This window comes from Carassius carassius, chromosome 28, assembly GCF_963082965.1.
Source record: "Carassius carassius chromosome 28, fCarCar2.1, whole genome shotgun sequence".
NCBI lineage: Eukaryota > Metazoa > Chordata > Actinopteri > Cypriniformes > Cyprinidae > Carassius > Carassius carassius.
In genome coordinates, this window is record NC_081782.1 from 9,874,986 (window position 1) to 9,897,479 (window position 22,494).

The 22,494-nt window shown below is 35.7% G+C and overlaps 3 protein-coding genes across 7 annotated transcripts in view; 1 reads left to right on the forward strand and 2 right to left on the reverse strand.

Annotated features, from left to right (window-relative positions):
* The window catches only part of gdpd5b (glycerophosphodiester phosphodiesterase domain containing 5b), a 40,325-nt gene extending 37,978 nt beyond the window's left edge, over positions 1–2,347 (reverse strand). For all 4 annotated transcript variants that reach the window (XR_009424374.1, XR_009424373.1, XM_059514205.1 and 1 more), the window contains exon 1: positions 2,041–2,347. The gene's annotated coding sequence lies outside the window, so the exon portion shown is untranslated. The remainder of the gene's footprint in view (positions 1–2,040) is intronic.
* A 3,264-nt stretch (positions 2,348–5,611) lies between these two features.
* Positions 5,612–9,717, forward strand: serpinh1b (serpin peptidase inhibitor, clade H (heat shock protein 47), member 1b). 2 transcript variants are annotated; one of them, XM_059514207.1, is made up of 6 exons: positions 5,612–5,795; positions 6,516–6,563; positions 7,097–7,710; positions 8,280–8,378; positions 8,466–8,698; positions 8,788–9,717. In XM_059514207.1, the coding sequence occupies exons 3-6, from the start codon at positions 7,128–7,130 to the stop codon at positions 9,088–9,090; spliced, it is 1,218 nt and encodes a 405-aa protein (XP_059370190.1). In that variant the 5' UTR covers positions 5,612–5,795; positions 6,516–6,563; positions 7,097–7,127; the 3' UTR covers positions 9,091–9,717. The 2 variants fall into 2 exon arrangements, with proteins under 2 accessions (XP_059370190.1, XP_059370191.1); XM_059514208.1 differs by lacking the exon at positions 6,516–6,563.
* Positions 9,718–11,714: 1,997 nt separating this feature from the next.
* Positions 11,715–21,929, reverse strand: gucy2f (guanylate cyclase 2F, retinal). The gene is made up of 19 exons (XM_059514209.1): positions 21,824–21,929; positions 20,398–21,191; positions 19,087–19,388; positions 18,645–18,999; positions 17,802–17,886; positions 17,602–17,698; positions 17,391–17,519; positions 17,220–17,300; positions 16,953–17,129; positions 16,690–16,846; positions 16,424–16,573; positions 16,113–16,261; positions 14,871–15,034; positions 14,542–14,734; positions 14,292–14,466; positions 14,055–14,153; positions 13,878–13,972; positions 13,433–13,518; positions 11,715–12,697 (listed from the first exon to the last, which is right to left on the reverse strand). The coding sequence occupies exons 2-19, from the start codon at positions 21,140–21,142 to the stop codon at positions 12,613–12,615; spliced, it is 3,324 nt and encodes a 1,107-aa protein (XP_059370192.1). The 5' UTR covers positions 21,143–21,191; positions 21,824–21,929; the 3' UTR covers positions 11,715–12,612.
* Between the last annotated feature and the right edge of the window lie 565 nt (positions 21,930–22,494).

Genomic DNA, 22,494 nt, shown 5'->3' on the forward strand with positions numbered 1-22,494 from the left:
CTGGCAGGCAGTAGAGGAAAGCCTTGTTTTGCCCTCCAGGTAGGCGTTCCTATGAGGGTGTAACATCATGTGAAAACTATGAATAGATGTGCAGCAGAAAGCCTCAATTTGTTTACTGACTGATGATATGATACAAGCCAGTACTTCATCAAACACTACAGTACATCTCTGCCTTGCCTCAACCTGTGCTCAAAAATTAGCTAAATTTGGCAACCTAGTCAAACATGTCATAGCCAATAAGGCCTTACAATTAATTTAAAAAGCTGCCATTTAGTTAAGAAATCCTTACTGATCAAATAACCACAGATTTCTGCTTTAAGTACTAAGTTAAAAATCACCCAACGTCAAACGCAATGAAGATTAAAGATCCCCAAGTATAAAAGTAGACCTCATCAGATGCGGGCTTCTTAAAAGGGTAGACGTCATTTGGTCCACTAATGATGCAATGCTGTGCTTTGAGTCTCAGAATCTCATCCATTATTCCTTGACATGTGGGAGGGGGGTGTGAACTAATGAAAGACAGCACATGGCTCAGCTCCCACAGGACTGACAGTAATAATAGGTCATCTCACAGCATCACCCGGCTCACTTACGATAGGGAGGGATAATTCAACATTACACCCACCATGCTAGATAAATGAGATGGACAACAGTGATTCCTGTTACTCAGCTAACAGATCTATATTCTTCAGAGCAGATGAAAGCCAGTATGAGTGTGTTTCACAACATGCAACAGTCAGCAGTGGGTTTAAGTTTAACTTTTGGTCCATTTTTGTTTTTTAATGTGTCAAATAAATGGGAAAATAATAGGAAAAAATTTTGACTTAAAGGAAAGGTTCACCCAAAAATTAAAATTCTGACATCTTTTACTCACTCTCAAGTTGTTGCAACCCTTTATGAGTTTTGTTGAACACAAAAGAATTTTGAAGAATGTTGGTAACCATTCAAGTTGAATTAGCTATTGACTTCCATTGTGCTTTTTCCATACTATGGCAATTAACTGCTACTGTCAACTGTTTGGTTTCCAACAATCTTCAAAATATCTTTTGAGGTCAATAGAAGAAACTTTTACAGGTTTGGAACTTGAGGGTGAGTAAATTATTTTTGGGTTAACTTTAACTCTTTAACCGGTATTAAAATCAAACAAGTCAAGCAGATTACAAGATTAAACTAAACAAGATTATCTGGCCCAACAACCAGTGATGTAAATTATGATTGTACTGATTACATCATCTAAAGTGCTTAAAGTGATTTACCGAATTAAATTTTTTTCCTTGATCAACATCCTTTGTTTGGACCCGCAACAACATTTCTATTAATGACTGACTTAAGTGATGGTCAGAATAAGACTAATAAGTGTCATGTACAATAATTAACCCCACTGCCAAAACCAGAGTAAACCATATTCATATTGAAATCTTCTACTCAAATTTGAGGAGATGCTAACTGCTTAATTTATTGTGAATATGAAGAGTACATGTACAGATAAATATCTGTTGATGTTCGAGTCTTTTGGCGTTCCTTGTACAGTTGACTGAACATAGAGCTAACGTTAGTCTTAAAACAATTTAAATAAAATCACTCACGTTTCTGTGACATACTTTTAATGTGTAAAATGACTTAAGTCTGATAACAATAATCTTAACGAAAATGAGACGACGCCATTGTTGCTATGGTTACAATGCGATTTGTGTTATGAAAGAGCTCTTACTGAACTTGTAATCTTTTGTAGTTACTAAAATGTTTGAAAGCATGGAAACCCCTCAAACTTTTTGTTTTACTCGCTGGGGATTTTTAAGACCCTTAACGTTACCGCGCCCTGTCAACATTATAATATCCTCTGCGTCCTTTCAATAAATTGATTGCCTTTTAATATTACTTAACTTATTACATTAACAATGAATCGCCTTATATTACCATCATATAATACATCAACATTTAAACTGTTTATTCACCATCTGGTCATCGACCATTTACAAAAGGACCAGGTGACAAAATTAAAGAAAGGAAGAATAAAGACACGTTAACAAGTTTTCTTACCTTATCTAGACGCGTTTGCCCTGTAGTTGTTCACTTTGGAGGAACGTTGCCTGTGTGCGTTCCTTCCTGCCTTCCACACCTAACGGGACAGGTAGCTAACAACTGACACAGCAACTCAACCAAAGGATATTAAAAAAAACATGAGACCAAATTAAAAGGCACTCGCACTGGCAGACACGACTAGCATGTTTAGAAGCAATAAAAAGTGTCTAAACTCAAAGAACAAGCTGTCTGTTTGCTCGGCTCTTGTGTTGTTTTAATGAGTGCTGTACCTGCGCTTGTGCTCATGGGAGTGAGACAGCAGTAGTGCTGCCGACTGCTTATGGGCGGGGGCTAATGCGATGTGGGCGGAGCCACATGCTGCTCTGTCTTATTGTGCTCCCTACTGTCCAATATGTAAAGGATGGAGACAGATACTTTTTCAATGTTGAGCTTGAAATACAACATTTGTTATATTTTAATGTATTTAGCATTTATTTGTACATTCAATTCAAAAGCACACGCAATTTACATCATTGATCAGTGGAATTTTCGAAGAATCCTTATTCAGTTTTATTCAAACTAAGACTTTGAATGTAATACCAAATTGTCTCTGGTAATACTCATATGTATTGTTCTAGTATACGATCATTTTTTGCTTGTTCACAAATAGTATTTTTTCATTAATAGACATTTAAACGTAATTGTGAAAAGAAAAATTATAATAATAAGTGTTAAATTAAGTTGTGCTTTCAAATAAATAGTAGGACAAATTTCATTAAATAGTGCATTTGCATTAAATAGCAAAGAACCATAAGACTAAAATCTAAAACACATCTGAAAAAAAAAAAAAAAATATATATATATATATATATATATATATATATATATATAAACAGTACAGACCAAAAGTTTGGACACACCTTCTCATTCAAAGAGTTTTCTTTATTTTCATGACGATGAAAATTGTAGATTCACACTGAAGGCATCAAAACTATGAATGAACACATGTGGAATTATATATGGAATTATATACATAACAAAAAAGTGTGAAACAACTGAAAATATGTCATATTCTAGGTTCTTCAAAGTAGCCACCTTTTGCTTTGATTACTGCTTTGCACACTCTTGGCATTCTCTTGATGAGCTTCAAGAGGTAGTCACCTGAAATGGTCTTCCAACAGTTTTGAAGGAGTTCCCGAGAGATGCTTAGCACTTGTTGGCCCTTTTGCCTTCTGTCTGCGGTCCAGCTCACCCCTAAACCATCTCGATTGGGTTCAGGTCCGGTGACTGTGGAGGCCAGGTCATCTGGTGCAGCACCCCATCACTCTCCTTCTTGGTCAAATAGCCCTTGATGCCTTCAGTGTGACTCTACAATTTTCATAGTCATGAAAATAAAGAAAACTCTTTGAATGAGAAGGTGTGTCCAAACTTTTGGTCTGTACTATATATATATATATCGGGCCCTTTGAAAATAAAGTGGACACCTATTCTCTGATCAGCTGTAGGTCACAGCATCCACCTGCTCAGATATCTCCAAAACCAATATTTGTTAAACATGCATACATGATCCCTCAAAAGATAGATGTCATGAATCTGGAGTCAGAAAGGTGCTGTTTTTAAAAAGGATGATAAACAAACATTTTGAAATACCAAAACCATAAAATCCAATTGTTTATTGTTTAATGAGAGAAATACCTCTGAATTTAGGAAAGCCATCAATTGTATGACACTACTGCTTTCTTTGATCGCCATCTAGTGGTCAATACGGTGCCGGTTGAAAAAAATGTTTGTGTTAAGCTACTTATTGTTCCCAATTCAAAAGAAAGCTTATCTGAATAATTACCTCAAATCCTTTAACATACCAAGTCAAATTTTGGGATTAAAACCATAAGAATTAATCATCATGCTTTTAATTAGTAAAAGTGACTAAGGTCACAGTCAATTACTCCTCATCCACAATGACTAAGAGTCTGTTCATTAATGCAACACATATAGGCCCAGGCATTGATTCTCATCAGCCTGAGCAAGGATTATAGTCTTTCTCCCTTTAAGTCACAAAAGAGCCAAAATCATACTTTATATTTCTGACTTAATGTGCAAATGGACTGTCATACTTTTTGGGGAAGCTTGCCTACTTCTTTTCTTTTATTTTCCAATTACATGTATCTTATTGTGTTATAAAAAACTTTTCTGATTACTGTACCCACCATAAAAGATGGTCATTAACTTATAAAACAAAACAAAACTCCTAGGTGTTGTAGATCAGACCAACTACAGTATATGATGGAAACTCTTTTTCTCACTTCTTCAATAAGAAATCAAAGAAACATGAAATGCTGCACTATGTTACATCAGCAGTTAAGAAGTAACTTTGCTCACATCTTACATCATACAGTAAATGCTTGGCACAGCCCCCAGCTCAGCACATAACTCAATGACTGCTTTGTGCAGATTTTCTGAGGTTCAGTGACCATATATGGATATATTCTTAAAACATTTTTAAACAGAACTAAAGTTTGAGTGTTGTAGAAAATAAAACATCTGCCACATGCAAGAATGAAGTCTTGAGAGAACTGAGATGTTTAAAGAGACTCTCCGGTAAACAACAAATTGCCATTTACAGCAGAGCCACATGTTTGGACAATACATACCACACACAGGTGGTCCATGCATAAAACACATCTTTTTGTGCTTATAAGACATTTCTAAATTTACCTAATAAAAATCTGAACTTTTTACAGCAATTTTTTATCTTTAAAGAATTTTTATGGAGCTCATTTGATGCACAGAAAGAAAGAAAGAAAGAAAGAAAGAAAGAAAGAAAGAAAGAAAGAAAGAAAAAGCAAGCAACCGATAAAGAAAGCTTGTGTTTCACTACTGCAGGGGACAGAAAAAAAAGTTACATAAAGAAAAAGTGCAAACATGCAAAAGCGCTCAGACCAATAGTTTTAACAAAACAAAAGGGGCAAAAGACTGGTCACCACAACATTATAAAATAATAAAAAATACTATATTAAGTTCAGTAAAATTATAAAAGTTCCTTTGAAATGTATATAGCCATTCTGCACCACACCCACAGCCTGAAAAAGAATTCACACTTTGACGTGGCAGTGTTGGGGGAAGATGTGAGCTTGGGGAACATGTCTCTACACCCCCGACAGAAGAATCTAGAAGGAATGTTGACAAAACTTTGTCATTATAATGGCTACATCATATAGCCTGGGGTCATTTATGTGATTTATTGACAAACAGTTGTTTCAAACTTTATATTCTAGCATAAAATGCACAATCTGTTCTGTGAAACTGCCAACTCAGCAGAGCAAATATGGGTTTAGTGGTATAATATCAGATATAAAAAAAACATTACCATCTTCCATTACACATTTCATCCCCAAATATAGAATTTTATATTAACAACTCTTAGTTTAAATAAAGATGACAGTAGTTTAATGGCAGAGATTCACTGATTGTTTGCAGATTTCAGAAGGCTTTAGGACCTTGCAGAGGTTGAATCTTGTGGTCATTGGATCCAGAGGGAGGGCTCTCCAGGCTTCCCTAGGAAATCCAAACATCCTCATTTGAATAGCCCGGCTCCAGCTTCTAGAAGTTTCTTTCCTGGAGTATAAAGGTCTCTGCTTCAAACACTCTGCACCAAAGCAGCATCTGGGAAAAGAAGAAGAGAACATCTGGGAAAAGAAGAAAAACACATCTGAGAAAAGAAGACGAGAACATCTGAGAAAAGAAGAGGAACACATTCAAAACAGCTGTCCAAGGTAATTATGGGGAAAAATGCTTTTATTTCAAAAATACTTATTTGGAATGGCATTTTTTATTTTTTATTTTTGCTTGCATGCTAAAAAAAGGCTACTGCACACAGGGTCTGAGAATACTCTTCTTTACCTTTCTTTCTGCTTTTCAGTCCATTTTGCACTTTTAAATATACATTTAGAGGCAACACAATCCAAAATTAAGTATAAGGTTATTTATGTTTTTGCTTTTTTTCCCCAAAGAAGAAAGGGAAAAATTAATTACTTTAGTAAAATAACTGCTAAAACACCTACAGGTCAGTTTACATATGTCAGACAGTCATAGGATGTTCAATTATGCATACATTGCATAATGCATACAGATTTATGTTAGATTTTCCATTATTTTTTACCCTATATTTAAGGGTGATGAAATCTTTCCAGTCAGGAGTGGTTTTATGCTATCACTCAATCAGTGCTATCTCTGGAATTCAGATGTGGGTCTACTGCGGAAGTTCTGATTGGTTGAAAGTTTCCACCTAAGACAGCCAATAAGAAGAGTCTACATGTCTTTGTTTCTCTGTGTGCATGAAGTAGCAGCAGACCTTGGCTTCAAAATAAATCTATGCTTATGAGAAGCAAGGATGTCAATGAGTTGTTTTTTTTTTGTTTTGTTTTTTGCACGTTATCCAATGCATATAAACATATTTTTGTGTAGATTACCCAAATGCACCTCTTGTCTTTCAGAGTGAAAATCGCAATCGTTGACAACTATGAATATGAAAACGTATCAAGGTATCCAAGATGATAAAAAAGCAACATACAAAGAAGAAACAGATAAAAGACACAAACAAAATAAGTGAATGAATAACCATGCTGACTTACATAAGCTGCTGTCTTGAGGTTGTTAGTGGATGGACACGTAACATCTCATAGCAACAGTTTTAAATCACACTTTCATCATGCAGTGTAATCTCTATATGCAGTAAAGATTTGGTACATTTCAGAACTGTATAAAATGAGCAGACTTACATTAAGCAGTGGATTCCTGTCTGATGAGTCACTGTCATCGCTTTTGTTTAACAGGCTTGAACTAGAAACATGGCCTACAGGCTTTATTTCTGTAGTTTTAACTATTTAGGGTGCATACATTTCAAAAACTTAATCTATCAAAATACAAAATGGTTTAAAACTGATATAATGTTCAAACAATTCACTATGTATCCTTTCGTTCCTTAAACACATACACAGAAAAACTTAAATTTGCATTACTTGAAAAATTGGTCATATTGCACTCAGTGTCACTTGTTGCTTCTTTTCTCTTCTAGGCTTTCATTGCTACCCAAAAATACAGCAAGCATGTTGGTATCCAACCTCATTGCTCTGTGTCTTCTGGTTGTGGCCGTGTCCGGTGAGGTCAAAAAGCTGAGTCCCCATGCAACCTCCATGGCAGACACCAGCGCTAACCTAGCCTTCAATCTCTACCACAATATGGCCAAAGAAAAGGATCTTGACAACATTCTCATCTCTCCTGTGGTGGTGGCCTCCTCTCTGGGAATGGTTGCCATGGGGGGCAAATCCTCCACTGCGTCCCAGGTGAAGAGTCTCCTGAAGGCTGACACCCTGAAGGATGACCATCTGCACACAGGCCTGTCCGAGCTTCTGACTGAGGTGAGCAACCCCCAGGCCCGCAACGTCACATGGAAGATCAGCAACAGGCTGTATGGCCCCAGCTCAGTCAGCTTTTCAGACGACTTTGTCAAGAACAGCAAGAAGCACTACAATTACGAACACTCGAAGATCAACTTCCGTGATAAGAGAAGCGCCATTAACTCCATCAATGAGTGGGCTGCCAAGTCAACTGACGGAAAGCTGCCAGAAATTACCAAGGATGTGAAAAACACAGATGGGGCTATGATCGCCAATGCTATGTTCTTTAAACGTAAGTATTAAAACTAAGATGTCATATAAATTGCATTTAAATATTTATCCAGGATGAACCCTCAGTTGATATTTACTTTAACAGTTCCAAGAATTTCTGTATGAATTACATTTAAATTATAAAATTTTATTAAATTATTCACCCAGAGCTAGTTATGTTATCTCTACATAAGTCATATTTAATTATTAATTGACAATTCTATTTAATTATTAATTTGTCAGGCCCCATTTTTCATGTCCTGTTTTTTAAATAAATGTTTTGTTAAGATGGATATTTACTTTTACAGTTCCTGGAATGTCTACAAAAATATACTTAAATACTAATCATTAAATAATATGCAATTATAGATACAGAACTAGCCGCTAATTGTTATGTTCTGGATTTTCCTTCTTTTTTTAAAGTCAGCATTTATATTGAATTTGATAAATATTTACGAATTATATTTATTTTATGTAAGTATTAATTTACATTATTTATCCTGAAGAGAGCCAGACCAAAATAACAAACACAATACTGATTAGAATGACCAACCTAATTATTCATATTTATGGCTTATTTCTGTTCAACAGCCCACTGGGATGAGAGGTTCCACCACAAGATGGTTGACAACCGTGGTTTCCTGGTTTCCCGCTCTCACACGATCTCTGTTCCAATGATGCATCGCACAGGTAAAACCAACAGCTTGTTTTAAAGTCTTTTACTTAAAATCTACTATACCTTATAGTGAACTTAACATTTAACTTTGCACTTTATAGGTATCTACGGCTTCTATGAAGACACACAGAACAAGCTGCTTGTGGTCAGCATGCCTTTGGCACATAAGAAGTCCAGCATGATTTTCATCATGCCCTACCATGTGGAGCCCCTGGAAAGGCTGGAGAAACTGCTCACTCGCCAGCAGCTGGACACCTGGATCAGCAAGCTCGAGGAAAGAGCGGTCGCCATCTCTCTACCTAAAGTTAGCATGGAAGTCAGCCATGACCTTCAGGTAAATATGGCTGATTTTTGCTATATGTTGCTATATAACCACTGCTATTTTGTGCATGAAATATGAGGCTCTTTCCTCTTGTTTTGCAGAAACATCTTGCAGAACTTGGTCTCACTGAAGCAGTGGACAAGTCTAAGGCAGACCTGTCCAACATTTCTGGCAAGAAAGATCTTTACCTCGCTAATGTCTTCCATGCCTCTGCCTTGGAGTGGGACACAGAGGGAAACCCATTTGACACCAGCATTTATGGTAGCGAGAAGATCAGAAACCCCAAGCTCTTCTACGTCGACCATCCCTTCATTTTCCTTGTGAAAGACAATAAGACCAACTCCATTCTTTTTATTGGCAGGCTAGTTCGGCCTAAGGGTGATAAAATGAGAGATGAATTGTAACTTTTAGGCTACTTGAATTTTTCTGATGTTTTTAAATGGTATTATTGCTATTATTGGTTTGACTGTTACCTCATGTGGCCATTCCGATGGATTATCTGTGTATGGACAATCTTAGTGAAACGTTCAGTACAAAAACCTATTTTTAAGGAGACTGGTTACAAACATCAGGAGCAATACAATCCTATAGGTGAAGAATTAGAACCCTACAAATGTAACCAGAGATTTGACATCAATTTGTTAATGTGTATTATTCAATCAGACACGATGCTTATATTAAGCGTAGTGTCATTGATGTTAAACTGGGGTATTGGGATTGTGCTTGTAGAATCTCTCTTTATGAGAATGTGACATCTTTGTAGGGTTTGCCTTATCTTTAATGTTTAAAGGGAAAAGGTAGTCCTATTCAAGTGTTTCTCAAGCACAGTTTGTAGGTTTCTATGACTTCACTTCTAGCCAACAAAACATGTTTGGCTCCTGCACTGATGTTATGTGTAACATCATAGATTTAACACTCTTAGATCTTATGTCAGTACCATATAGTATCGTTTGAGAAAGTGTGCTGATTTTTTTTTATCCTTCTTTTCATTCTATTGTTTTTTTTTCAATAAACTGACATTTTTGAAAATATATATTGTCCTGTTTTTTTCCTTCAATAAATATATAAATGCTAAAAAAAAATCCATCAAAAATATAAAATCTAAAATAATACATAAAACAAATAAATAACATCTAAGTCATACTATCCTGACTGACAATAAGTAATAATGACAGATAAAAGCACAGCACATTGTCACTGCTCTGTCATTCCTAACAGTTTAATCCCAGTCGCCTTGTTTGTTGTGTCAACCCTCTGTGGACTGGAACTTGAAGCTTTAGCTGTGTTTATTCCACTGAGGGAATAAAGTGTTGTCTCACCTCTTCACCTGTTACGTGACACATATTTCCCAGACACCCTGCTATCTTTGTGACACTATAAACCTCTAAACCACAAAGAGGAGTTTTGACGTGAGAAAGTAGCCATTTCCTTTCACACTAGCAGATCCATCCTGTAGACTGAATGAGCCAGTGAGTGGACATACAATAGAAGGATTAACGGCTGGAGACAAGGGCTCGCATGGAGAGATTTGCCATCAGAAGAGGCCAAGAAACTAGTCAAAGAGGAGATCGTCAGCATAAATAACCAACCTGTAAACCTTGTCAGGATAACCGAGCCGACGTAATGTAATATGCATAATATTCATGAAATGAAAACAAGGATTATTATTAAAGAGAATACTGAATGTACGGAATCTTTGCTTTGGGTTGATCAACAGAACAAAACCTTTATAACAGGGCCATCTTGTGGTAAGCAACAAAACGGCAGAAAAGACCTCCAGTTCTCAAAAATTTCACCTAGAAATGAGAAATGGTCGAGAATACAGAACAAACCAAAAACAGCTTTAAACTTTTCGACACACTTCAGATAATGTCGGCTATATTTACACACCGCACACATAGGCTTTTATGTCACGACACTTTTTACTTATATTTACCTGGGCCAACCTATTTACTTTTATTTTAAAAATAAAATATAATAAAACTTGCTGTCGCCGCTTAAAGCTACTTATTGTCGCCAATTCTAAGGGTTAAATACTTTTCTTGTGAAGCCTAGGCTAGCTCTCGCTTAGCAACTATTGTTAGTAATGTATACCTAAGGTTTATACTTTGTGTTGTAAAACAATACGTTAAAGTTAAACAAACGTTGTTTAACTTATAAAAAATCGTCATACCAAAAACCAAATAGGAAATAAAAAGTGTTCATCAGTGACAACTAGATTTGGTGCTTGCCTTGATACGCTACGAAATATAGATATATCAAGCCTGATATGATTAACATCAGTAGCCTTAAACAATTAAACAACTTTAAATAAAATAAAAATAAAAAAACTAACTCACAGCAGCCATTTTGCGCGCACAACATTAAGAAACCTTGAATATTTGACTCATCTGTTTTGAAATTATGGAAATTATTGTTTACTGAGGCTGTTTCATAATGAAGCTTTCATTATAGCCTATAATGCAAAAGGAAACAAAAAGGCATGGCAAAAAAATGACTTGTTCAAATATGTTATTGTCTGTACGGAGCATCAGAACAACATTGTCTTTTGCAAGCATACAATTGAACGTTTCAAGTCTCCTAAAATAACCATGGTTTTATTATAGTAAAACTGTAGTAAACCATGTTTTTTTGGCGTGTTGACTACCATTTGTATAACCACAGATTTACTACAAATACCATGGTTAAACTATGGTTAATTTAGCAAAACCATGGTTAATTTGTGGTTACCATGGTTTAACTATAGTAACCATGGTTTTTTGGTTTTATTTGTAGTAAAACCATGGTTAATTTTCATAAGGGTGATGCTATGCTTATCAGTACAATTGCTCATGAAATTTAACATTTATAGTATAATATTGTACAGTACTTGTATACATGTTTAACAGACAATTAAAAATGCTAGGAGTGCAAAACTGAACTATTAAAGAGAGGCCTGTTGAGATCTGACCGGCCTTTACATTGACTCCCAGAAAATGAGGTCATAAAAATTACAATTAAAAATGCCAATCAGTTTGTGCCTGATAGGTTTGATTGACAGAAAACTCAAGTTATCATTTTAAACAGCTTATGTAAGGCAGTCATTCCCTCTCAGACAAACCCAGCCTACATGTTTAATACAACTTAAACTGCACAGCATCTTAAACATTTCACTTGACATCCAGTACAACCACATGTGCTTTATCAGAGAGAGACAGGACCCTTTATTAAACAGATTAGTCTGATTTTATATGTAATTTAAAAGCAGTATCAGTTTTGCCCTGTTTTCTAAATGTATTGCAAGGTACACCTAATGAATATTCTGCATAGTATAAATAAATATCTTTGCATAAATTATCAGAATTCACAGAATTATTGCATTCCAGAGACAACGTACAGCAGCCTTAAATTTGTAAGCACCTGCTGCCAACCAACCTCAGTCGATCTGGCTTTTGCATAAACATAGCTAGAATATCCCATTTGGACTTTGCAGCAGATGTCCACTAAGCCTCGCCGAATCTGATTATGTTTTTTTAGTTAGAGAAGATCAAAGAAAATCAATTTAAGCTCCACCATGAGTAACAAATATGTAAGAACACAAAATTTGAAACACCTGTGAAAAAAAAACAAATAAATGTGAAGTCGCCTTTGGTACGAGACGCACACTGAACCACTCTGTGACCAAAACAGAGTAAAGTGTGACAGTGTTAGACATTGGGAAAGAAATACACTTTCACTGACTTCTTGTTCTTCAGCTGCCATTTCATTAGCACTATTGTTTCTGCTGCGCTGTGCAGAGTCAGATTAGACAGACAACAACCAATCCTATTAAAGTAGCCTTTGTAAGCTGCAGTGAAACACATGCTAGTGTTGTCCATTGTTTCTCTCCCATGCAACTTCAGTCATGTGTCTTTCCTTCTTGGTCAGTTTTAACATCCTTGTGCTTCTCAGATTTTGGGCTTGTCCACTTGTCTGTTGGCCTTGCGAAATAATGACTTGATCTCCTCCGTCATCATATCTTGCCAGTTATCTCTAAAAGTTGAGAAATAATTTAGAAAGTTATCAGTGATGATGAAAGACAGAATTGTAGATAATTTTTGGACTTTGGTAATTAATGCATTTCACAAAAACTGCAAAAATACCCAACATGCACAAATAATCGGATAAGCAGAATGTCAGACGCTACAATAACCACCACCACAACACAAACAAACCAACCAGAAAACAGCCTAACCAAATGACAAATACAGAACAGCATGCAAGGTACTACCTCCTTGCAAATGTCTACAGGTTCATGCCTTTTTCTCAGCTTTCCTTTTCCTGTAAGCCTCAATGTCCTCAGGTTTCAAACCATGGTTGTCTTCCCTGATGCATAAATCCAATTATCCAATCCATAAATAGTATCCCATTCATAAGTACAAAGAGAATTAATATAAACCACAAAATGCATCTAAAGGTACAATTTATTTGGAAAGTGGTGTGGTAAAATACAATTGATATTCAGTAAAATAAAGTGCAGTATAATTAAAAAGCCACTGTTTTACATTAAATGCTAAGTTAATTTATATATATGTGTGTGTGTGTGTGTGTGTGTGTGTGTGTGTGTGTGTGTGTGTGTGTGTGTGTGTGTGTGTGTGTGTGTGTGTGTGTGTGTGTGTGTGTGCGTGTGTGTGCGTGTGCGTGTGTGTGTGTGTGCGTGTGTGTGAGGGTGTGCATACAAAATTATATTTGTTTAAAATAAATGGTAAAATACTATTAAGTTCTTACCCTGGTTTGATCTCTGGTGGTTTTGGCAAAGGCTTTGTAAAATTAGACTTTCCAGCAAGCCAGTATGTTTCTTCAATGCCTTTCCCCTAAAAACAAAATCCATAAACATGAATAAAAATGTTATTTTTAAAAAAGTTTTTCATGCTCACCAAGGCTGCATTTATGTTATAAAAAATACATACATTTATTTTAAAAAAATTTTGTATACACTTTGAAATCATTCCAATATACTAATTTGGTGCAGAATAAAAAAAATCACTTATTTAAAATAGAAATCTTTTATATTATAAATATATTTAATGTCACTTTTGATCAATTTAATGCATCCTTGCTGAATGCAACTATTAACTGACCACATATATTTGAACTGTAGTATATATTCAAATATTATTAAGTTATTATGTATTATTTAGTATGATTCTTAAAAGAAAGTGTTTGTTAGTACCTTAAGCTCAGTCTTTCCTCTGACTTCTATTTTGTAGCCATCGTTCAGTGAGCGGAGAATATTCACTGTACTAATGTTCACATGAATTCTGTAAGCTGAAGGAAATAATGTTTATTGATGTTTCTTCTCATTACAGTACATCATGGGGTTAGTATTTCACAAAAATATGGAACATACGCAACCCTGTAGATTCCATACGAGAGGCGGTGTTGACTGTGTCTCCAAAAAGGCAGTATCTAGGCATAGTTAGACCCACGACTCCAGCAACACACGGCCCTGGATCGAGAAGAAACATGATAGCATGAGGGACAAGAAGTACAAATTTTGGACATCAGAAGATTACATGAGCATCACAAGAGGGTTTTTGTTCAGTACCACTAAGCGGATGAAAACAGCTGGAGATTGAGAGCTCACCTGAGTGAATGCCGATCCGTATTCTGACCGGAACATCTGGCATGTGCCGCATCTTGAAGGAGCCCACGGAGCTGAGAATGTTCAGGGACATGTTGGCGATCTCGGCTGCATGCTTGTTGCCATTCTTCTTCGGCAGCCCAGAGGCCACCATGTAGGCATCTCCAATGGTTTCAACCTGTGATAAAGAAGAGTTAACTGGCTTTTCATGGAAATCAATTACTGTTCGGTTCTCTCAGACTTCCAAACGTACCTTGTAGACATCGTGGCTGCCAAGCACGGCATCAAATAGGGAGTAAAGGTCATTGAGCAGGTCTACAACCTCAATTGGGTCACTAAGGGATGAGATGGTGGTGAAGCCTACAATGTCACTGAAGTAGATAGTGACTTGATCAAAGTACTCTGGCTCCACGGAGGCACCGGTTTTCAGAGCTTCTGCCACAGAACTGTTAATTGAAAAATATATGAAGCTTAATTTGACATAGATGTTGATCCAGGAACTTGTCTTAGTGGAGAAAATAAAATGAAGTATGCAACCATTAGTGAATGGAAATGTTGGTGTACATGAAAACGTATACTCACGGAGGAAGCATCTCAGCCAGAAGCTTCTCTGTCCTCTGTTTCTCTACCTCCAGCTCCTCTGTTCTTTCTCTGATCAGGTCCTCCAGGTTGGAGGAGTACTGCTCCAGCATACGCAGCATGGAGTCAATAATATTGGTCTTTTTGCCCTTGTTCATGAGCTTGAACTGAAAACAGAAAATAAGGAACAATTATCACTGAAAATAAGAAACAAATCACTATAAAGTGACGTGACGTGACATACAACCAAGTATGGTGACCCATACTCAGAATTCGTGCTCTGCATTTAACCCATCCAAAGTGCACACACACAGCAGTGAACACACACACACCATGAACACACACCTGGAGCAATGGGCAGCCATTTATGCTGTGACCCCTGGGGAGCAGTTGGGGGTTTGATGCCTTGCTCAAGGGCACCTCAGTCGTGGTATTGCCGGCCCGAGACTCGAACCCACAAACTTAGGGTTAGGAGTCAAACTCTCGGACTAGGCCTTTACCACTTTAATGAAAGTGTCTTTAATGTAAAATCTGGAAGTAAAGCAATCCAGTAATATATATATAAAATAAAATGTTTGGGATCAGTAAGATGAGTTATTTATTTTTTTTATTTTTTTTATTCTCTTATGTTCACCAAGGCTGTAAATATTTTACAAAAAATAATTATATATATATATATATATATATATATATATAATAAAAAAAAATTTTTTATAAATGATTGTGATGGCGAAGCTGAATTTTCAGCAGCCATAACTCGTCTTCTCTCTCACATGAATCATTTTAATATGCAGATTTGGTGTTCAAGCAACATTTTCTTATTATGACCAATATTTTGTTGAAACCATGACACATTTTTTACCAGTATTCTTTGATGAATTCACAGTTTATTTGAAAAAAAAAATTGTAACATTAGAAATGTTTTTATTGTCACTGTTGATCGGTTTGATGCATTATTGCTTAATAAACATATTAATTTATTTTGAAAACTCAAAATGAATCATTAATAATACCAATAATACATCAAATAACACCAAATAAATCAATTATGATGCTAAACAATAATAGAATACAATAAATAAAAACAATAAAATACAATAAAATAAAATAGCTGGCACAATATACTTTAATATCAGTACACAATGTAAGCAACCATTCTAAAAACTACAAAGTTCCTTAAATATGTTTGTTACTGTGTTAGCCAATGCACTCAAGAAACTCCAAAAACAACTATTCTAAACTCACCTGATCAAAGATCTGATCAAAAGGAGGCCTTCTGTCAGGCTGTTCACTCCAGCACTGCTTCATTAACTGAATGCATTCCAGTGGAGCTTGATCTGGAGCGACAGTGGGCCTGCACATAGGCGGAGGTTTCTTCACCTTCCTTATTATCTCTGCGGATACCATAAAAATGCTGCTGCTTATAAAGAGATGCCAAATTTCACTGATAATACCTAACCAGTTACTGTTGAAACAGACTGTTTACCTCTTCAAAACTGGTTCTTCAAACTATTATTGTAAGAGGAATAATTTAGTAGATCTTCTTTATAACCAACCTTCAGGAGACAATCCGAGCATGCAGTACGGCGTTCCTCTGACCACCACTTCTTGAAGTATAATCGAAAAACTGTACACATCTGCTTTATAAGTTCCTTTCCGCGGACTTTCAGGGTCTCTGAGAAGTTCAGGAGCTGTCCAGAATAGATCTGAGAGACAAAGAATTGCCTTATCATATTTTTGTTTAATATCAGAGAATTGGATGGAGTAAAAGTGAGATTTGAGCTGTAAATAAACTAGAATTTTCAAAAGTAAACACCCGTACCCTCTGGAGGTGGGGTCTCCTTTGGCGCTTTCTGGGTCTCAAGAATCTCATTGTATCCATAATCAGTGATCTTTAAGACAAAACGTCCATCTACTACACAATTATGAGACTTCAGGCGCCCATGAGGAAATTCCCTGTGGTGAAGATACTTCATACCCTATTGGATGGGTACAAGAAACCAAAGACAGACATTATAAATGCATTTGGAAATGATCTGGAGATCACATTTTGACATTTATATTTATTATAATGTTCAAAAGTACCTTGATGAGATCCAGCAATAAAGAGGATTTAAACATCCAGTCCAGTTGGACATCTTCATTGCGAAGGAGATCGTGTAGACTCCCCCGAGAACAGTGTTCAGTCACAATGGCAAACATCTCACAATCATTGAAGAACCCCAAAAATGGATTGACATTTTCATTCCGTAGGTCCTTCATCTGCGAATTATAAAGATTATAGGAAGTGTCACTCAAAGAACAAGCTCATACCAAACTGTTGGTTTTAAATAAAGTGTTTTGAGCCAATACCTTGGTGAAGATCTTAGTGGTGCTCTGTTTAACCTCCTTGAAATGTCCCTCCTTAAATTTTTTTAGCCACACCCAGTCGCCCTGCAAAAATCAATATGATTTAAATTGTGTCAAGTTGAAAAAACAAGGTATGTTTGATATAAAACAAAATTTGAAATCACATAAAATCACCTCGTATACAGCCACGTTTGATGTTTCATGTGTTGCTGTTGCCATGCTATTCACAGAGCGGGAACGTTCACCTGTGCTCTTCTCCTCAATGTAACTTTTTGAGTCGCAAAGATCCTCAAGGGTGATTTTCTGTGAGAAGAGATGCATAGAAAATATAAAATTTTTAAAAAAGGTCTTGTTTAAAGAAAGCAGCTGGTCGGGTGACACATACCCTCTTGCTCAGCTGAGGGTTGATGAAGGTCAGATCCTCAAGTGTAAGCAGGATTCTGTTGGGCCCTTTGATCAGCTGGATTTGTTGTATTCGCCGCCTACAAAGATCAGACAAGATAACACACAACTTCTTGTACCTTCTGTATATTCATGAAATGAAACAAATATCATAGGATCTTATCAAAACCACAGCAATATTACCTTACGAATAGAGTTAGACCAATAGAACCAAGAACCATAATGAGGGCAGTCACAAACGATATGATGACATATGTTATTTCCACACCTATAACACAAAAAAATACATCAGTTAACAAATGCATAGCATATAAGTTACTAATTATACATACAATGATACGCATCAGTTAACAGTCATAAAAACAATGTCATATTAAATTTGTAATGAATTAATGCAAATAATATGGCTTTAATACAATAATAATAATAAATCATAAAGTAACAATAATCATATGAAAACAGCAATTTTTAGCATGATTAATAATAAAATGTTACTGTTTAATTTTAATTATTAAATGTAATTGTAATTATTTATTTATTTTAATTATTTGGCTTTAAATAATGTTTAAAATTGGATATTTACACCAAAGAAATTCAGCATATACAAATTCAGGTATACATTTTATTTTTACTATGCTTATATGTAAATGTATAAATATAATAAATATAGAGAGAGAGAGCGAGAAAGAGAGAAAGCTGCTAAAGTAAATATAATTTAATCATAATTAATCATTTTAATTGAGTATTTCTTCATCAAATTTATTATTTCTAAAAAAAATATTTTCCAAAAAATTTTTTTTTAAAGAATAATAATCATAATATTTAATATTGATAATTTACAAAAAATATTGGAAGATAAAATACCAAGTGATATTTCTTAAAATTATTTAAATATGAATGTTATTGTTTGAATAATAATATTATTAATAATAATAATGAATGTGGCTTTTAAGCGGAAAAAATAAAACTATTTAAAGTCAAATATCTGTTTCTCATTGAGTATGGTTTTGTGTGGGTTTGTTGTACCTCCTGCACAAATGGCATTGGGGTCAAACCAGCAGCTGGAGTCTGAAGGTGGAGGTGAACCTGCAGGGAAATGAATGTATGTGCCGGCGAACAGCACCTTATCTAACGTCAGCTTCACATAAAAGCAACGATACAGTTCAGATCCCCAGCCATCAGTGTCTAAGATCACGTAGTCAGTCTGCCCATTCCCTTGGGCATCCATGCGGATGTTCTGGTTGAACCCTGAAAATGTGATGTTCCTCATGAAGGAGGCCAGGTTGGACCCGGAGAACCACTTACCGGCTCTTCTGGCATTGTGCATGGACTTTGCAAGGAGGTACAAACTGTTGTAGATTGTACCAAAGAGCGGAGAGACCTGAAATGTAACAGAATGTTTTAATGTAATGTTTTATGCACGTGTACAAATAAGACTCATAAATGCTTCAAAGTGCACCATGCACACCTGCTCTGGCTCTTGTGACACCATCAGTTCTCCGAATCGTTTGGCCATATTGTATGCTTTGTTGAATGACATCAGGTCTGACTCTATGGTGATGGTGAGTACAGCGTCATAGGCTTTGCGCAGTTTTGTGTTGTTTTGCAGTGGGAAGTAGGTGGTGTTGGTGTAGGGCAGGCTGTACAGGAGGGTGTCGTATGGGATAAACACATACTGACCCTTCGTCAATCCCATGTCATAGGCCTTCATCAGGAATGATGTTTGTTGCTCTCCTCCAATGAGTGCTGAGTGCATGCACATAATGATGACTGAAACATGGAAAACTAATTAATTTGTGTTGAATCAGTTTAGCAAAGATATTGTACTTTGTACCTAAATACAAAAATGTTTTACTTCATTTTTGAAAAAGGACCATGATTACAAATTTGTGTGACAGTTGAATGAATCGAACAAACCTTTGAACAAACAATGTTTAAAATTTTAGAAACCTTAGTTTCACATAAATATCTTTAACTGAGCAACAAATGTAGTGCATGCATTTACACACACGTTTAAACAAATGCTTTTTTTGGTAGTTTGTTTAAGATAAACCTCCTTTTGACCACTGTAGCAAAAGAAAGTAAAGTGATGAGAGATAAAGCAAAGATACAGCTGCCATCTTTTTAATCTGTATATATATATATATCTATTACAGGATTTTGAGTCCAACTATGCCTACATTTTTTTATAGCAGTGATTTTTGTATATTGTATTTTTGTGTGTGTAAATATGTTTGATAATAATTTAAAATTTTGTTTAAAATATTAAATACACACACACGCGCACGCACACACACACACACACACACACACACACACACACACATATATACATATAATTAAAGGTTAACAAGGGAGTTTCTTAAATTTTAAATGTATCCCATTTATTAATCATTATATTAATTGGTTAAAACAATTGTTTGTGCTTTGATATGTTGCCTTTTAAAAAACATTTTTGTTTCCTGAATTGTTTTGTAGAGTAATCTTAAAAAAGCCTTCAAGATCTAACTTTCAGAAATACTGAGAAAAACACATTGAAAACCATTCAAAGTATATAATAATTTGAAAAATATATATAAAAAAAAATATATATATATATATATTATTTATATGATACCTTTTGTTTTACTGGTTAAAACTGTCATCATAAAAAGCCTATGCAGAAATTGACCTTAAAAAACTGAGAAATATTTAACGGACCACAAATCTTTTAATGCCTCTAAACATAAAAGGAATGTTTATGCAGACACTGCAAATTGATGTGTCCAAAACACTTTACCTTTTATCAGCCCTGCGTTTCGTATGCTCAGCAACGTGTTCTCCAGCATGGTGTCATTATTCCCCATGGACACAACAATGCCAACAGGAAGCCCCTGGTTTCTGAGAGCGCTAGCTAATTTGGCAGCCGTGTCGATCCATATATTCTCATTAGAAGACACGATGGCTATGTTAGCCAAGCTGAAAAACCTAAGCACACTGAAGAGCACCTGTGTTGGGGATGGTAAAGTTCGAGCAAATGTTGGGTAGCTCTGGACCCGGTCTAACTCATGGTTAATGCAAGCCCATGAAAACATAGACTTGTCCCAGTTCTTGCTTATAAGCGCTGCAGCATTGCAGTATCCTGGATTTGTAGGGCCTACAAACGCATCAACCGTGTTCTCATATTGTACAAATGAGGTCAAGGCTTTGGATGTCTCGCAAGCCTCTTGAAGGATGACGAAGTCCATCGTACAGCCCAGGTCTAAACTAAAATCCTCATTTATTCGGCCAACAGCCAGTCTGGACGCAATGGCAGGAAGTGATTTTGCATAATAAGGGTCACAGTTCCAAGGCCCCAGGACGCCTACTTTGAAAATCAGGCACTGGACACAGCATGGAAATGTCAAAAAACCAAGAATAATCCATAGTGTAATGCTGTAAAAGGGGAGCGTAGAGAGGCTGTGTCTGTTCCGGAGGACGGGGCAGCAGGGGTAACTGGATAAATCCCATAAAGCACCTCCGAATGGGAGGTGAATATGTTGCATTGTCCTCCGTCAGAAGCCGTTATGAGAGATGGATGTTACAAAGAGACACCTGGAAAACAACAGATTAGACATGAACGGAAGTCATGGCACCTGTTTATCAGTTTTCAAGGCCAAATATTTAATAATATAGGATAGGTTGTATATTTTATGTACAGTGTAATCATTTTATCTCACCAAAGTAATTGAAAATGGATAATCTGCCATTCATTTTAAATTGAATTAGAGTTTAAACTTGACTGTGTGATTCTAAAAGATTAGACACAATGAATGTAGACATTACATGGCATTTTTGTGACAATGGGAAAATATGGATTTTTGACATAATAATTAAAACATTTCATACACAGTTTTATCATATTATTAATGATAATGATTAATGATTAATGATATGATTTTTTTTTCAAGTTGAAAATAAAACATTGGGGAGTTATTGTAGTGATTTTGCAAGAAAATAATACTTAAGTCTTTCTACATTTAAATTTCATGTTTAATTCAATGTGCTATTTGTCATTTCTTTATAATTATTTGTAAAAATTTACCGAGTTACAACTGTTTCACTACCAATTTTTTTGATGCACTACAAATGCAAATAATAATAATAATAATAATAATAATTTTTTAAACACAAACTGGAACTGGAACACAATGCTACATAAAATGCAATTGAGAAACTGAACTTACCATTATTTATATGGGCCGCTTGGTGCATGAAAACATCTCCACAAAGTTTAACTCGTTCCTCCAGTGTTTTCTTTAATAACGTAGATTTATATCCTTCAAATGATTAATAAACAAATGTTGAGCAGATCTCAGTTCACAAACAAGAGTTTGATGAGGCTCGTCAGTGGCGTTGAGCGATTCAACTTCAGCACCCTGGAGAGCTACTTAATGCCTGGAGTCATCAATCCAGGTGCCCTTTTGCATCTTCACAATTCACACTTAACGTTCAGTAACATTTTCCAGCTTCACTGTTATGAATATTGCAGTAAAGCTACTCGATAGTGTTGTCAATATGGGTTGAATTTTTACCTTATTTCCTTTACATCGCAGTTTCTGAAATCCTTGTCGGGGATGAAAATAATTAAATGCATCATTATAATCAAATAAAAAAAAAGTCATTTGCGCTTTAAATATATCCTCTTGAAATTATCTAGAGGCCTAGATGTTTCTCTGTTCAATGAAAGTCCTTTGAAAGTGACCCGCGGATGAATGTAATCCATACTTGGTCAGGGACAAAATAAGAGGATTGCAGACATACGTTAACGCTTCAGACCCACCTTAACTTAACTGAGCTAGTCGTGAAACCAACTAGTTACTTTTTAGAAGGAAATATAAAATAAGGTTGATGCGAA

Coding starts and splice junctions, on each gene's coding strand:
- serpinh1b (XM_059514207.1), top strand. CDS start 7,128: ATGTTGGTATCCAACCTCATTGCTCTGTGTCTTCTGGTTGTGGCCGTG. Junction 7,711..8,279: donor CAATGCTATGTTCTTTAAAC/GTAAGTATTAAA, acceptor TCTGTTCAACAG/CCCACTGGGATGAGAGGTTC. Junction 8,699..8,787: donor AAGTCAGCCATGACCTTCAG/GTAAATATGGCT, acceptor CTTGTTTTGCAG/AAACATCTTGCAGAACTTGG.
- gucy2f (XM_059514209.1), bottom strand. CDS start 21,142: ATGCAACATATTCACCTCCCATTCGGAGGTGCTTTATGGGATTTATCC. Junction 17,887..18,644: donor CAATGCCATTTGTGCAGGAG/GTACAACAAACC, acceptor TTTGTGTTATAG/GTGTGGAAATAACATATGTC. Junction 14,467..14,541: donor GCAGCCACGATGTCTACAAG/GTACGTTTGGAA, acceptor TCTTTATCACAG/GTTGAAACCATTGGAGATGC.